General features: G+C 40.5%; 1 protein-coding gene and 1 pseudogene across 1 annotated transcript; both read left to right on the plus strand.

The window, feature by feature from the left end:
* Positions 1–1,003: 1,003 nt before the first annotated feature.
* Positions 1,004–2,053, plus strand: LOC104672873 (protein disulfide-isomerase A3-like). Its single transcript, XM_010376739.2, has one exon. The coding sequence runs from the start codon at positions 1,112–1,114 to the stop codon at positions 1,736–1,738; it is 627 nt and encodes a 208-aa protein (XP_010375041.2). The 5' UTR covers positions 1,004–1,111; the 3' UTR covers positions 1,739–2,053.
* Positions 2,054–4,302: 2,249 nt separating this feature from the next.
* Positions 4,303–6,412, plus strand: LOC104672850 (annotated as a pseudogene).
* Positions 6,413–13,944: the final 7,532 nt, after the last annotated feature.

Raw genomic sequence — 13,944 nt, forward strand, 5'->3', positions numbered from 1 at the left:
TTCAAAAAACCATACAAGAAGTCAAAGGACTAATATTTAAGGAAATAGATAGCATAAAGGAAAAACAATCAAAACTTCAGGAAACATTGAACACGCTTATAGAAATGCAAAATGCTCTGGAAAGTCTCAGAAATAGAACTGAACAAGTAGATGAAAGAAAAATCAGAGCTCAAATACAAGGTCTTTGAACTAATCCAATCTGACAAAGACGAACAAAAAAGAATAAGAAAATATGAACAAAGCCTCCAAGTAGTCTGAAATTATGTTAAATGACCAAACATTAAAATAATCTGTGTTCCTGAGGAATAAGAGAAATCTAAAGGTTTGGAAAACATATTTGGGGGAATAATCTAGGATAATTTCCCTGACCTTGCTAAAGACCTAGACATCCAAATACAAGAAGCACAAAGAACACCCGGGAAATTCATCGCAAGAAGATCGTCACCGAGGCACATTGTCATCAGGTTATCTAAAGTAAAGACAAAGGAAAGAATCTTAAGAACTGTGAGACAAAAGTGTCAGGTAACCTATAAAGGTAAACCTACCAGATTAACAGCAGATTTCTCAGCAGTGTTAGACATAAGTGTCTGGTACTGCAAAGAAAACCAGCATGTAGGCAAAAAATTCCTCAGCAAGGCAAATTTACTTCTGCAGAAGGGTGCAGTTTGTGCCAGTTACGATCGCAAGAGCACACTGAGCAGGGTAGGGCAGGGGTTTTTATCGCTAACACAGTTCCTAGCACTTCTGTGTCCTTTCCCCATTGGCTGGGGTTGGACCTCACAATCTAAAGCTAACTTGATTGACTAAGGTTAAAATTGAATAGGGTTTATTAGGTGGGAAGGAAGAGGGACTGTCCGTTACAAGGCCGGAGACTGTCCGTTACAAGGCCGGAAGCGATATCTGGGCTTGTCTGAACACAGCAAAGGCAGGAAGGTTGTTTACAGAACAGGTAGCTAGGAGACAAGGAAGTACAAAGAAGTTGGTCTTAAGAAACAAAGAGGCCTGGGCCAGACGCGCGAGCGCAGGCAGCCGGTGTGTGGTCGCGCACACGACCTCCGCAGTCCCAGCCCAGCCGCGACCCTTCCGGCCGCCTCCACCCCACCTCGCCGCCATGCGCCTTCGCCGCCCTGCGCTGTTCCCGGGCGTGGCGCTGCTTCTCGCCGCGGCCCGCCTCGCCGCTGCCTCCGATGTGCTAGAACTCACGGACGACAACTTCCAGAGTCGCGTCTCCGACACGGGCTCTGCGGGCCTCATGCTCCTAGAGTTCTTCGCCCCCTGGTGTGGACACTGCAAGAGACTTGCTCCTGAATATGAAGCTGCAGCTACCAGATTAAAAGGAATAGTCCCATTAGCAAAGGTTGATTGCACTGCCAACACTAACACCTGTAATAAATACGGAGTCAGTGGATATCCAACCCTGAAGATATTTAGAGATGGTGAAGAAGCAGGTGCTTATGATGGACCTAGGACTGCTGATGAAATTGTCAGCCACCTGAAGAAGCAGGCAGGATCAGGTTCAGTGCCTCTCAGGACTGAGGAAGAATTTAAGAAATTCATTAGTGATAAAGATGCGTCTGTAGTAGGTTTTTTCGACGATTTATTCAGTGAAGCTCACTCTGAGTTCCTAAAAGCAGCCAGCAACTTGAGGGATAACTACCGATTTGCACATACGAATGTTAAGTCTCTGGTGAACGAGTATGATGATAATGGAGAGGGTATCATCTTATTTCGTCCTTGACATCTGACTGACAAGTTTGAGGACAAGACTGTGGCATATACAGAGCAAAAAATGACCAGTGGCAAAATTAAAAAGGTCATCCAGGAAAACATTTTCGGTATCTGCCCTCACATGACAGAAGACAATAAAGATTTGATACAGGGCAAGGACTTACTTATTGCTTACTATGATGTGGACTATGAAAAGAATGCTAAAGGTTCCAACTACTGGAGAAACAGGGTAATGATGGTGGCAAAGAAATTCCTGGATGCTGGGCACAAACTCAACTTTGCTGTAGCTAGCCGCAAAACCTTTAGCTTAAGTTCTTTGTAGATTCTGGATATTAGCCCTTAAGCAAATTTACAAGAAAAAAAGAAACAACCCCATCAAAAAGTGGGCAAAGGATATGAAGAGACGCTTTTCCAAAAAAAACATTTGTGCAGCCAACAAACATATGACAAAAAGCTCATCATCACTGGTCATTAGAGAAATGCAAATCAAAACCACAGTGAGATATCATCTCACACCAGTTAGAATGGCGATCATTAACAGTGAGAAACAACAGATGCTGGAGAGCATGTGGAGAAATAGGAACACTTTTACACTTTTGGTGGGAGTGTAAATTAGTTCAACCATTGTGGAAGACAGTGTGACAATTCCTCAAGGATCTAGAACCAGAAATACCATTTAACCCAGCAATCCCATTACTGGGTGTGTACCCAAAGGATTATAAATTATTGTACTATAAAGACACATGCACACGTATGTTTGTTGTGGCACTGTTCACAATAGCAAAGACTTGGAACCAACCAAAATGCCCATCAATGATAGACTGGGTAAAGAAAATATAATACATATGCACATGGAATACTATGCAGCCATAAAGAAGGATGTGTTCATGTCCTTTGCAGGGTCATGGATGAAGCTGAAAACCATCATTCTCAGCAAACTAATACAAGAACAGAAAACCAAACACCACATGTTCTCATTCATAAGTGGGAGTTGAACAATGAGAACACACGGACACAGGGAGGGGACCATCACACACTGGGGCCTGATGGGGGTTGGGGGGCTAGGGGAGGGATAGCATTAGGAGAAATACCTAATATAGATTATGGGTTGATGGGTGCAGCAAACCACAATGGCTTGTGTATACCTATGTAATAAACCTGCACATTCTGCACATGTACCCCAGGACTTAAAGTATAATAAAAATAAATAAATTAAATAAATAATTAATTAATTAAAATTGATAAAATTCAAAAAGGGAGACAAATAAAACTTTTTTATTTTTCTATTTTTATTTTTTATCATTATACTTTAAGTTCTGGGGTACATGTGCACAACATGCAGGTTTGTTACATAGGTATACATGTGCCATGTTGGTGTGCTGCACCCATTAACTCATCATTTACATTAGGCATATCTCCTATTGCTCTCCCTCCCTCCTCCCCCCTCACCCCACCCACAACAGGCCCCCGTGTGTGACATTCTCCACCCTGTGTCCAAGTGTTCTCATTGTTCAATTCCCACCTATGAATGAGAACATGCAGTGTTTGGTTTTCTGTCCTTGCGATAGTTTGCTCAGAATGATGGTTTCCAGCTTCATCCATGTCCCTACAAAGGACATGAACTCATCCTTTTTTATGGTTACATAGTATTCCATGGTATATATGTGCCACATTTTGGGACAAAGAAAATCTGTAAAATAGCCAGAGAAAAAGGGAAATTACCTTCAGAGAAGCAAAATTTAGTTGAATTGCTAGCTTTTTTAGCACAAATACGGAGGCCAGAAGATGTGGAATGATAAATTCCTTGAGCTGAAAATCACCATCAACAGAGAATTCTATACTCAGCAAACACTGTCTTCAAGAATAAATGTAAAATCATAACGTTTTCAAGCAAACAAACTTTGAGAAAATTTGTCATGAGAAGATTGACCCTAAATAAAAATATAAAGACTATTATTCAGACAAAAGGAAAATGACTATAAGACCTGAGATTCTGGAATCAATGAAGAGAAATAAAAATTATAAATATGTAGATAAATCTGCGTGGACATTGACTGTAAAATCTTGTAAAGTGTAAAGAAAACATAGTGTTAAAATACATAGCAACCCTAGCTTATAAAAGAGAGAAGTGGCAAATGGAGTAGCGCTCAAAGATTCTCATATTGTTCAGGAGAACAGCCAAAGCACCAGTTACCGTTAGATTTGATAGGTCATTCTTGCATGTTGTAATTTCTAGAGTAACCACTCTGAGTAGTCAATAAGCATGTGACTCCCAAAATGACAAAGGAGGAAAACGATAATTTTCAAAATAATCAATCTAAAGGAAGCCAAGGCAGCAGGAAGAAAAAAAGGAAACAAAATACGTTGTAGCAAGCCATCTTGTTTGCTTGAGTGAATCAGAAAGGAGGCGGCGGCTGTGTCCGCGGTGGGAGCTGCTTGGAAGCTATACCTCACAAGGGTAGCCCCCTTTCCCTGTCCCCTCCCCCGACCCTTTTCCCCTCCCCGGGCCACCCAGCCCGCCCAACTCCCAGCGGAGAGCAAAGTTTCCTTCTATTTTCATAGCCAACCAGAACAATGTTCTAAGCACATTTTGTCCTCAGTAAAAGAGGGTATCTGGCCAAAATTTGACTAGCAGCCCATTGGGATAAAAGGCTAACCAAAGCCCATGTGTTTGAGTGTAATTTAGAGAGGAGCGTGGAAAGTTATCACCTTACCAAAGGTGAAAACAGCATTACGGACATCAGGACGTCTCTTACTGGGAGTAGTTCGAATCTCTCACAGGAAAGCTAAATACCTTCTTGCAGACTGTAATGAAGCATTCATTAAGATAAAGATGGCTTTTCTGTCAGGCATTGTTAACCTGCCTGAGGAAAATCGGGAGGCAGCTTATAATGCTATTACTTTACCTGAAGAATTTCATGACTTTAATCAGCCATTGCCTGACTTAGATGACATTGATGCGGCCCAGCAGTTCAGCTTAAATCAGTGTAGAGTGGTAGAGATAACCAGGAGAGAAGAAATTGAGAACATCAGTATTTTACGAGAAAATGAATTTGGCGATTTTGGAAAGGGTGATTGTTAGATAGTGAGACAAGGCAGTGCTTTTGACGGTGAGGACATGTTAGTAAGCACTACTGCATCTAACCTCCTATTAGAGTCTGAACAGAGCACCAGCAATCTGAATGAGAAAATTAACCATTTAGAATATGAAGACCAATATAAGGATGATAATCTTGGAGAAGGAAATGATGGTGGAATATTAGATGCCAAACTTACTAGTAATAGTGATAGCAGTATCTTTGATGATCCCCCTGCCCTCTCTGAGGCATGGGTGATGTTGCTGGAGCAGCCTACAACGATGATATGGATGAGGATAATGTATCAATGGGTGGACCTGATAGCCCTAATTTAGTGGATCCACTGAGCAAATGCCAACTATGACTGATCAAACAACACCGGTTCCAAATGAGGAAGAAGCATTTGCATTGGAACCTACTGATGTAACTGTTAAAGAAACAAAAGCCGAGAGGAAGAGGAAGCTAATTGTTGACAGTGTCAAAGACTCCGATAGCAAGACAATCAGAACCCGACTCAGTGATTATTCTGATACTGTTACTACTTTGGATGTGGCACCACCCACCAAGAAACTGATGATGTGGAAAGAGACAGGAGGAGTAGAAAAACTGTTTTATTTGCCTGCTCAGCCTTTGTGGAATAATACACTACTGAAGCTTTTTACACGCTCTTTTACACTGCTTCTACCAGAAGATCGTAGAAAAAGGAGGAAAGGAGGAGAGGCAGATAATTTGGATGAGTTCCTCGAAGAATTTGAAAATCCAGAGGTTTCTGGAGAGGACCAGCAACAGCAGCATCAGCAGCATGATGTTTTCAATGAGCCCATTTTGGAAGAGCCAAGCCACCTCCAGGAGTCAGTGATGGAGGCCGGCAGAACAAACCTGGATGAGTCAACTATGGCTCCACCACCACCTCAGGGAGTTAAGCGAAAAGCTGGACAAAGTGACCCAGAGCCTGTGATGCTTCCTCAGCAGGTGGAGCAGATGTAAATACCACCTGTAGAGCTTCCCCCAGAAAAACCTACAAAATATGTCAGCTACTACCAGAGTTAGAACTTCTGCCAGAAAAAGAGATGGAGAAAGAGAAAGAAAAAGAAAATGACGAAGAGGAAGAGGATGAAGATGTTTCAGGTGATGATCAAGATCAGGAAGAAAGAAGATGGAACAAAAGGACTCAGCAGGTGCTTCGTGGTCTTCAGCGAGCTTTTGCCAAAACTGGAGCTGAATCTTTCAGTTTGCTTGAGTTATGTTGAAACACGAACAGAAAACAAGCTGTCACAAAGTTCTACAGCTTCTTGGTTCTTAAAAAGCTGCAAGCTATTGAGCTGACACAGGAAGAACCATACAGTGACATCAACGCAACACCCGGACCAAGGTTCCATATTATATGAGGAGTTAGAAGCATTATAGCTAGTGTTCATTTCACTAGTGCTGCAAATTGCCCCGATGTGTAGGCAACACAGAACCCTTTGAGAAAACAGATTTTTATCTGTACGAAATCGTTGCCTTTTTCTTTCTTCATTTTTTTCCAGTGTATTAAATTTGTCAATTTCATCCTGGAGGGAAACTGATTAGATGAGTTGTGTTTGTGTTCTAATGGAGAAAACAGCACCCCAAGCACTCAGAAGATTATTTTAACAGTTCAGAACAGATGTGTACAATATTGGTGCAAGTAATAATGTTGAGTAGCAGTCAAAAGTCAGGATTTTATCTTAGTTGTTCATGACTGCATTAAGAAGGAAAACCTGTCTAGGAAAATGCCTGACAGTTTAATTTATAACTATGGTATAAGTCTTTGACAAGAAAAAAAAAAAAAAAAAAAAAAGCCTTTCCATCAGTAACACTGGCAATCTTCTTGTTTACCATTCTCCTTAGGGATGGCATCTGAAACAACAAAGGTCACCCTCTTGAGATTCGTTTTAAGTGTCATTATGGAATGACACTTAGGTGTACATGAAACTGTGTTGTGACTGATGCGCTTCAGCTACAAAAAGATAGGACTGACTTGGTTTAAAGTGTTCTATTTTGTAAATCATTCCATTTGAGTCTTTCTGATGAACTTGGCTATCCTGAAATCTATTATTTTAGTGAGGCTCCAAAATGAGCAGAAATAGGCTTCATTACAGTAGAGTGACTATTAAAAAATATAACTTTCTAGGAGCTCTAAATCAAAGCTTTAAAAAGATGTTTGGATATATTTGAGTATTCACATCATGAAAATAGAAATTGCCCTGCCTACCGTAAGAACAGACTGATGGGAAATTATACTTAACCTTTAAACAGACAATGCTGTAAAAGCTAATGATTTCTCTGATATTTATTATAAGTTTTAGTACTGATCTCCTTTTCCAGTGCTGCACACTCCTGTGTTTGGAACTTTAATAGCTTTGCAACAAAATCCTATATCCAGTTTCCTATAATTTAATTAAAGAAAAACACATCCAAATAAAGGCTTTATTATGTTTTATTATTATTATACTTCAAGTTCTGGGGTACATGTGCAGAACATGGAGATTTGTTACATAGATATTCATGTGTAAAGGCTTTATTATTAACAGCAGATAGCATCAGAAATCATGTGACTATTAGATTATCAGAATATGTCTTAACTTTTAGGGCAAAATTAACACTGAAAGTTCTAGCTTAAGTGTTGACACCTTTGTGGGAAAAAAGAAATCACTTTTGAAACTCAGACTTCAATAATTTAAAATTATTGAAGACAATAATTTAAAATTATGTGAAATGTTTTAAATTTGTGAACTCCTAATTACTATCTTAATGATTCATTTTCTTGAGAGTGATAATTGTATAAAATGCTATTGCAGCTTAATTTTCAATATGACACGCCTGTAAACCATGGAGTTTTCCCTGTTTGTAAATAGACATTGCAGATAATTAAATGTTTGATTTTAGAAAGGTCATTAGTTTCTTGTTACACATTTTGTTAGTATGGTTTTCGTTGCTTATTGGGTTTCATTTTGTTCTTGAAAATAGTTGATGCTATGTCACGTATAACTTTTCTAATAAAAGTTGTGTTATAAGCTGTAAAAAAAATATGTTGGAGCAGAGGAAATGGAAACCACCTAGTAAGATGATAGATTTAGAACCATATATATGTTGAATTGTCACAAATGTAAATGGATTAAATTTTTGACCTAAAAGGTGATTGTCGTATTGGATTTTTTAAAATTTAACTATATGCTACTTATAAGAAGCACATGTGGAATATAAAGATAATGGTCAAAAATAAAAGATGGAAAAAAAAGTGTTTTATAGCACTAACATAATGAAATTTACTATATCTATTTTAATATCAAGAGAAAAATTAAAGCCAAAGGTATTACTAAATTTAAAGAAAGTGACTCCACAATGATAAAAAAATTAATTTGCCATGTACAAGTAATAATTATAACATTGTATATACCTCATCATGGCTTCAGTATACAGGTATCTCTTTCTGTAGGAAGCTTTAATATCCAAATATTTGCTAAATTAACTTTAAAAAATTGTTATGCCATATTTCTATTCAAGGGGGAAAAATATGTTAGAATCTACATATGCATCACAGTAACAACTATTCAAGTTGCTCATGAGTCCAGGTGAGAAGATGTTCAGTACTACCAACTTCCCAATCCTTTCCCCAATTGCTTATCCCTTTATAGGCTCCTACTGCCAGATACTTCGGAGTATCAATCAATATAGGCTCAATCTGGATGATGGGTTTCTTCTTTATATTATGATATTTTCAGTGCAATGAAAAAGAATAACATAAGTTGTATCATATATCACGCAACTTTTGCGTATAGTCATGCCCACTAATAAGTTTAATATGTATTAAATAATTAGGTAATTTGCTTTAAAGTATGTTATATTATGCAGAAATCCTTTGTGGATATATATTAATGACCATTTGAGTAGTTGTTTAGAAAATTTGATGAGGTTTTTATATAAAATAAAAATAAACTATCATTATTATTGCCATTTAAAATGATGAATTACAGGTTCTAGTTATCTCAAACTTTGTTAACCATCATATTTTCAGGAATAGATTAGATTTGGGTAACAAGAGATGCTTGCAAGCAAAGAAAGATTTGACAAAACTTAAATGAGAAATAGACAAATTCCCAATCAGTGAGAGATCTTAACACCTATTTCTCAGAAATAAAACAAGTAAACCAATAATATAGGATATAGCAGTATCTAACACCATGCTTGCCAAACTTGATCGAATCAACATATATAAAATGCCAAACCCCTAACTGCAGAATAAAATTTATTTCCAGGACACATTAAACATTTACAAAAGTTAATTTTTTCCTGAGTCATAAAATGATTTTAATATGTTTCAAAGACATGAAATCATTTTGAAAACTAGGAAAATATAAGCTGTACTTTACAGAAATGCAAACTTAGGAGACAAAAAATATAATGAGTATAAGGAATGGATTACAATAGAAGTTAGGAAAGTGGCTACCTTTAAAAACCAGAAAGGATGGCCGGGCGCAGTGGCTTATGCCTGTAATCCTAGCACTTTAGGAGGCCGAGGCGGGAAGATCACGAGGTCAGGAGATCAAGACCAACCTGGCTAACATGGTGAAACCCCGTCTCTACTAAAAATACAAAAAATTAGCGGGGTGTGGTGGTGGGCGCCTGTAGTCGCAGCTACTCGGGAGGCTGAGGCAGGAGAATGGCTTGAAGCCAGGAGGCGGAGCTTGCAGTGAGCTGAGATGGCGCCACTGCACTCCAGCCTGGGTGACAGAGTGAGACTCCGGCTCAAAAGAAAAAAAAAGAGAGAGAAAGGATTTGAATTAGGAAAAGCTTCTAGGCAACAGGCTTCTAGGATTCTGACAATATTTTGTATTTGACATGAGTGGTGATATTTGCTTGAAATAATTCTTCATAAATGTTATTAAAAATATACTAGCATGGACCATAAAATATCATAGATGGCTTGTTATGACGTTTATAATACAGACCCTCAGTGAAGTTTCTGGCATGTAATTAAGGTAAGTTGCTAAACATCTAATTAAGGTATCTAATTAAGGTTAAGTTGCTAAACCTGTACCAACCTACCACCAATAAAATGACATGACATTTATTGGGCCACTATGGATTTGGATAAAAAACATACACCTCATTTGCGTGTGCTATCCTGGTCCATATACCAATTGGCATTAAATCCTTCAAGCTTTGAGAGGGACCAAGCATAAGAGAAGGATCTCCAGCTCATTCAGGATGCAGAGCATGTAATTCTGCCACTGGGCACTTATGACCAAGCAGATCCTATATTGTCAAAGTGACTGTGGCAAATCAAGAGGTTGAGTTGAGATTGTCAAGCCTCTTTAAAAGAACCACATCTGTGGGCCCTTTGGCTTGGAGTAAGGTCATGCCCTCTTTAACAAGCAACTAGTTTCTTCTTAAAAAATAATTATTGATCTAATATAGGGCCCTAGTAGAGACAGAATACCTGACCATGTGTAATAGCTCGTATTTACACTGCTATAAAAAACTACCTGAGACAGCATAATCTATGAGGAAAAGGGGTTTAATTGACTCACAGTACTGGAGGCTGGAGGAAGTATGATAAGAGGCCTAAGGAAACTTACAATCATGGCGGAAGGCAAAGGGAAAGCAAGCATGTCTTACCATGGTCGTGGGGGAGAGACAGAGAGACAGAGAGAAAGAGAGAGAGAGAGAAGGGGGGAAGAGCTACACACTTATCAAACAACCAGATCTTACGAGAACTCTGTCTCAAGAACAGCAAGGGGGAAGTCTGCTCCCATGATTCAGTCACCTCCCACCAGGCTCCTCCTCTGACATGTGGGGATTACAGTTTGAGATGAGATTTCAGTGGGGACACCGAACCAAACCATATAATTCCACCCCTGGTCCCTCCCAAATCTCATGTCCTTTTCACATTTCAAAACCAATTGTCAACAGGTCAGAATTAATTCTTGCAAGCCAATTGCCAACAGTTCCCCAAAGTCTTAACTCATCCCAGTATTAACTCAAAAGTCTAAGTGCAAAGTCTCATCTGAGACAAGTCCCTTCTGCCTATGAGCCTATAAAATCAAAAACAAGTTAGTTACTTCCAAGATAAAATGGGGGTACAGACATTGGGTAAATGCTCCCATTCCAAAAGGGAGAAATTGGCCAAAATAAAGAGGCTACAGGCCCTGTGCAAGTCCAAAACTCAGCAGGGCAGTTATTAAATCTTTTTTTTTTTTTTTTTTTTTTTGAGACAAGGTTTAGCTCTGTCACCCAGGCTGGAGTGCACTGGCACAATCTCAACTCACTGCAACCTCCACCTCGCAGACTCAAGCAATTCTCTTGCCTCAGCCTCCCAAGTAGCTGGGACTACAGGTACATGCCACTACGCATGGCTAATTTCTGTATTGTTCATACAGAAAGTGTTTTGCCATGTTGCCCAGGCTGGTCTCAAACTCCTGAGCTCAGGTGATTTGCCCACCTTGGCCTCCCAAAGTTCTGGAATTACAGGCATGAGCTACCACACCCAGCTTCATTAAATCTTAAAGCTCCAAAATAATCTATTTTGATTCCGTGTGTCACATACAGGGTACACTGATGCAAGAAGTGGGCTACCAAGGCCTTGGGCAGTTCAGCTTCTGTGGCTTTGCAGGGTACAGTACCTGCAGCTGCTTTCACAGGCTGGCATTGAGTCCCTACAGCCTTTCCAGGTGCACAGTGCAAACTGTCAGTGGATACAGATCTTGGGTCTGGAGGATGATGGCCCTCTTCCCACAGCTCCATCAGACAGTGCCCCAGTGGGGACTCTATGTGGGGTCTCCAACCCCACATGTCCTCTCTGCATTGCCCTAGTAGAGATTGTCTTCATAAGGGCTCCACCGCTGGAGCAGACTTTGCCTGAACATCCAGGTGTTTCCATACATCCTCTGAAATCTAGACAGAGGCTCCAAAGTTCAACTCTTGTCTTGGGTGCACCCACAGGCCCAGCAACACATGGAAGCCACCAAGGCTTTGGACTTGCACCCTCCAAAGCAATGGCCTGGGCTGTACTTTGACCTTTTAGCCATAGCTGGAGATGGAGCAGCTGGGACAAAGGGGACCATGTCCTAAGGCTGCACAGAGCAGCAGAGCCCTGGATCCAGCCTGTGAAACCACTTTTCCCTCCTAGGACTCCAAGCCTGTGATGGGAGGGGCTACTGAGAATATTTCTGAAATGACCTGAAGACATTTTCCTCATTAGCATTTGGCTCCAGTTCCTCTTTACTTATGCAAATTTCTGCAGCAGGCTTGACTTTCTCTCCAGAAAATGGGTCTTTCTTTTCTACTACATGGCTAGGCTACTGAGTTTCCAAGCTTTTGTGCTCTGCTTTCCTCTTAAAGATAAGTTGCAGTTTCAGATAATCTCTTTGTTCACACATATGAGCCTACAGTTTTAGAAACAGCCAGGTCACATCTTAAATGCTTTGCTGTTTAGAAATGTCTTCTGCCAGATACCTTAAATCATCTCTCTCAAGTTCAGAGTTCCATATATCTCTAGGGCAGAGACAAAATGCCACCAGTCTGTTTGCTAAAGCATAGCAAGAGTGATCTTTACTCCAGTACCCAACAAGTTCCTCATCTCCATCTGAGAGCACCTCAGCCTGGACTTTATTGTCCATATCACTATCAGCACTTTGGTCAAAACCATTTGACAAGTCTCTTAGAAGTTCCAAGCTTTCCCACATCTTCCTGTCTTCTTCTGAGCCCTCCAAACTGTTCCAACCTCTGCCCGTTACCCAGTTCCAAAGTCACTTCCACATTTTCATGTGGAATTTCATGTGGGGTATCTTTATAGCAGTGCTCCACTCTCCTGGTACCAATTTTCTGTATTAGTCCATTTTTACACTGCTATAAAGAACTACCTGAGAATGGGTAATTTATGAAGAAAGGTGGTTCAACTCACAGTTCTGCAGACTGAAGGAAGCATGACTGGGAGGCCTTGAGAAGCTTACAATCATAGTGGAAGGCAAAGGGAGAGCAAATACATCTTACCATGATGGCAGGAGAGAGCAAGAGAAGGAAGAAGAGCTACACACTTATCAAACAACCAGATCTTGTGAGAACTTTATCATAAGGACAGAAAGGGGGAGGTCTGCCCCCATGATTCAATCACTTCCCTTGAGGCCCCTCCTCTGACACATGGAGATTACAGTTCAAGATAAGATTTGGGTGGGGACACAGAGCCAAACCATATCACCACTTATGAAGACCTTCATCAACTGTGATAGCTGATATATCATGGGAAATATTGGAGCATTTTAAATAGGATTAGACATAAATTGGTTTCAAAACACAGTGATTCACGATCTCCGTATGCTTATTCCTGCTATAATGTTATTTCTCCCTAAATCCTCCCCTGTGACCTCCTAGGGAGTTCTCTATGACTAGTTATCTCAGAAGGAGAGAAAGTTTTGTTTTCAGATGGTTATGCTCATTATTTGGCACTTACTAGAGGTAGACTGCTGGAAGTTATAGCTGTACTCAGAACTAGCTCTGAAAGTCTGTGAAGGCCGGGCGCGGTGGCTCAAGCCTGTAATCCCAGCACTTTGGGAGGCCGAGACGGGCGGATCACGAGGTCAGGAGATCGAGACCATCCTGGCTAACACAGTGAAACCCCGTCTCTACTAAAAAAATACAAAAAACTAGCCGGGCGATGTGGCGGGCGTCTGTAGTCCCAGCTACTTGGGAGGCTGAGGCAGGAGAATGCCGTAAACCCAGGAGGCAGAGCTTGCAGTGAGCTGAGATCCGGCCACTGCACTCCAGCCTGGGCAGCAGAGCGAGACTCCGTCTCAAAAAAAGAAAAGAAAAGAAAAGAAAGTCTGTGAAAAATGGAAACCTTCTCACTGGGAGTAACTTCAAACTGTACATCTGATGGTTCACTTTGCCTAGAAGGAAAGATGGCTTGAGATAAGGTTCTATATCGATTCACAGTTAGTGCCTGATGGTCTGGCTGGGTGCTCAGGGGCTTTGAAAGAATAAAGTTGCAGAATTAATATCAAGGAGGTTTGGGAAGGAGGTATGAGGTTATGCCTCTCAGAATAGACTCAGCGTATGAAGGATACTTGTTAATCCATGTGAATACTCTCCACTGAGGAGGAGGTTTGTTCATTGCATT

The sequence above is a fragment of the Rhinopithecus roxellana genome, chromosome 10 (assembly GCF_007565055.1).
Source record: "Rhinopithecus roxellana isolate Shanxi Qingling chromosome 10, ASM756505v1, whole genome shotgun sequence".
In the NCBI taxonomy this organism is placed as follows: Eukaryota; Metazoa; Chordata; class Mammalia; order Primates; family Cercopithecidae; genus Rhinopithecus; species Rhinopithecus roxellana.